This window comes from Poeciliopsis prolifica, unplaced genomic scaffold (assembly GCF_027474105.1).
Source record: "Poeciliopsis prolifica strain line A6 unplaced genomic scaffold, Auburn_PproV2 SCAFFOLD278, whole genome shotgun sequence".
NCBI classification, from domain to species: domain Eukaryota; kingdom Metazoa; phylum Chordata; class Actinopteri; order Cyprinodontiformes; family Poeciliidae; genus Poeciliopsis; species Poeciliopsis prolifica.
Window position 1 is genome coordinate 57,501 of NW_026562653.1, and position 3,044 is coordinate 60,544.

General features: G+C 62.2%; 1 protein-coding gene across 1 annotated transcript; it reads right to left on the reverse strand.

Moving 5' to 3' along the window:
* Positions 1-1,233: 1,233 nt before the first annotated feature.
* Positions 1,234-2,345, reverse strand: LOC129357668 (uncharacterized). Its single transcript, XM_055026755.1, has 3 exons — positions 1,863-2,345; positions 1,518-1,766; positions 1,234-1,419 (listed from the first exon to the last, which is right to left on the reverse strand). The coding sequence occupies exons 1-3, from the start codon at positions 2,343-2,345 to the stop codon at positions 1,249-1,251; spliced, it is 903 nt and encodes a 300-aa protein (XP_054882730.1). The 3' UTR covers positions 1,234-1,248.
* Positions 2,346-3,044: the final 699 nt, after the last annotated feature.

The window sequence follows — 3,044 nt, forward strand, 5'->3', positions numbered from 1 at the left end:
GGTTGCCTCCCTGGGCTCCGGCTGCTCTGGTGAGTGTCCCGCTGCCCGCAGAGGCAGCCTCTTCGGTCCGTTTCCGCCATTTTGTTGCCTTTTCGCTGGTGGTTCTGCTGGAGGTCTCTAGCTCCAGGGATCTTGGTGGGGACTTGCTGGCGGGCTCTGGCCGCTGCGGGGAGGCTCCCACGGCCTGGATAAGGCCAGTGGAGCGCTCTGTGGCACTGCTGGAGCTCTCTAGCTGCACGGATCTTGGTGGTGATTTGCCGGCGGGCTCTGCTGCTCCGGGGCTTTGCTCCGCTGTACCATAGCCACAGAGGCAGCAATGCTGGTTCTCTGTTACCCGTGTGTCTGGAGCCATGGCTGGGGAGAGTAGCTCCAGAGCGCTCCCCTCATCTCAGAGAGGCAGCCGTCCCGGTTCTCCGTTAGCCGCGTCTCTGGAGCCATGGCTGGGGAGAGTAGCTCCAGAGCGCTCCCATCATCTCAGAGAGGCAGCCGTCCCGGTTCTCCGTTAGCCGCGTCTCTGGAGCCATGGCTGGGGAGAGTAGCTCCAGAGCGCTCCCCTCATCTCAGAGAGGCAGCCGTCCCGGTTCTCCGTTAGCCGCGTCTCTGGAGCCATGGCTGGGGAGAGTAGCTCCAGAGCGCTCCCATCATCTCAGAGAGGCAGCCGTCCCGGTTCTCCGTTAGCCGCGTCTGGAGCCATGGCTGGGGAGAGTAGCTCCAGAGCGCTCCCCTCATCTCAGAGAGGCAGCCGTCCCGGTTCTCCGTTAGCCGCGTCTCTGGAGCCATGGCTGGGGAGAGTAGCTCCAGAGCGCTCCCATCATCTCAGAGAGGCAGTCGTCCCGGTTCTCCGTTAGCCGCGTCTCTGGAGCCATGGCTGGGGAGAGTAGCTCCAGAGCGCTCCATCATCTCAGAGAGGCAGTCGTCCCGGTTCTCCGTTAGCCGCGTCTCTGGAGCCATGGCTGGGGAGAGTAGCTCCAGAGCGCTCCCATCATCTCAGAGAGGCAGCCGTCCCGGTTCTCCGTTAGCCGCGTCTCTGGAGCCATGGCTGGGGAGAGTAGCTCCAGAGCGCTCCCATCATCTCAGAGAGGCAGCCGTCCCGGTTCTCCGTTAGCCGCGTCTCTGGAGCCATGGCTGGGGTACAATTCAAAACACTTTCACGGTTCCTGGTTCTCACGGAAGAACAGGATTTTACCCAGCAAACAAGCACAAAACGGGGGAAGTGGCGTATGAAACGCTTTATTGAACACAATCACATTATTCCAGCGGCTGCTGGTCAGCCTCCCTGGAGAGGTCGAAGGTCCTCCGCATGTCTGCCAACTGGCTGACAGTCAGTTGCATGGCATAGAAGCGGTCCGCGGTCCTAGTGTCGTGACACATCAGCTGGGACATACGCTGCCGGACCTCAGCGCACTGCGTGTTCCTGGCCTGCAGAGAGAGAGAGAGAGAGACAGACAGGTAGGTACAGGAACAGTGGCTGGGGGTGGGTTAAAGCTTCACGGCGGCATCACCAGCTCAACACCTACCATGGTGGCCACGGCGGTCCGTATGTCTGTCAACGAGGGGCTACCCGGCAGGCGCATCCTGGCCCAGGCGTCGCGGGCGAAGGACGTCAGCTTGTTGACGGGGCCTCCGTTCAGGTTGAAAAACATCAGGTCCGAGTCGGGGCGCAGCTCTCTGCGTATGGCCATCCATCTTCTCAACCAACCGTATTCCTCCGGCGTCAGGAAGAGCTGGGCGCTCCCGAAGGCCCGGTTGGTCTTGTGGTGCCTGACCTGCGGAGGAACATACGACGAGAACGAAAGTCAGTTTACCCGGAGTTCTGGTTCTGCACCCGGGATGAAGCGCTTTCGCTGCGGCGGGGCACTCACGTTGATCACGTAGCCGGACGAGTCGTGCCTGGATCCCGACTGTTCGGCTTCTTCTACCTCACTCACTCTCATGTTGCTGACCACCCCGGTTCTGTGGCCGTAGAGAGAAGCCACATACAAACCGAAGTAGCCTATGAGCTGGTTCCGTAGGTTGACGTCGCGCTTCCTCCGCGATAAGTCGCGCAACAGCACTGGTATGCAGGTCCGGCATCGCTCCAGGCACCTGCGTAGAAGTTCCGGCGTTACAGTGCGTCGCTCCTTGTCGTCCTTCACCTGGATCTGGTGGAGGACGACGGTGGTGGATATCTGACTGGCAGCGGACTTGAGGGCGCGTGCGACGGACACCAGGCCTCGCTTGGTGACCCTGGAGCCCTCGGGTGGAGTTTCGCTGAAGTAGGTGAGGAACTGTCCCGTGTTGACGAGGTACACCTTGACCGTTGTTATCTTCTTCCCCTTTTTCAGCAGGTCGGCCGGCCAGCCCATCACCGGTCGGCGTCGTCGAGGAACTTCCAGGAGCCCAGGTCGCTCTTGCCCTCGGCCATGCGGTCAAGGAACTGGGTCAGCCGGCCCATCTTGGACCGTACGTTTTCCACGTGCTTCTTGGATGGCAGAGCACCCACTAGGTGCCGCTTGTAACCGCTCATGTAACGTACAACGCATTCAGGGAACTCTATGGGTTTACGCACCGGGTCGGGTGTGGTCGAGGTGGGACTCTGTCTGCCGGATCCCTCCTCCTGCTGCTGCTGCTGCTGCGGCTGCTGCTGCTGCTGGCTCCCCGGCTCCGGCTCCGACTCCTGGTCCGAAGATTCGGTCAGCATTTGCGGCTCGGCGGGGCGGGGAGGCGATGGTTCTGGAGGCGATGGTGGTTGCGGAGCTTCTGGAGACGCCGGGGGGGAACCGTGGTCGTCTTCCTCCGGCTCCTCCTCCTCCTCCTCCTCCTCCTGCTCCTCCTCGTTCGGCTCAACCTCCACCTCCTCGTCCTCCTCCTCGTCCTCCTCCTCCTCGTCGCTTTCCTCGTCCTCCACCACCGCCACCCTCCGTGGCGGAGTGGGCCGAGTCCCCACAGCTGGGGCAACGCGGGCCTCTTCGAGGTCGAGCCCCGTAGCTAGAGACGGGTGCGGGTGGGAGCGCCTCAGCTCCCTCAGCTTCTCCAGTGTCCTCTGCCACTGGAGGCCGGTCAGA

Excerpts from the sequence above, each read along its gene's own strand:
- LOC129357668 (XM_055026755.1), bottom strand. The coding sequence starts at position 2,345 with ATGGGCTGGCCGGCCGACCTGCTGAAAAAGGGGAAGAAGATAACAACG. Across the intron at positions 1,767-1,862 it reads CGTCCGGCTACGTGATCAAC|GTCAGGCACCACAAGACCAA; the intron begins GTGAGTGCCCCG and ends GTTCCTCCGCAG. Across the intron at positions 1,420-1,517 it reads GGACCGCCGTGGCCACCATG|GCCAGGAACACGCAGTGCGC; the intron begins GTAGGTGTTGAG and ends CTCTCTCTGCAG.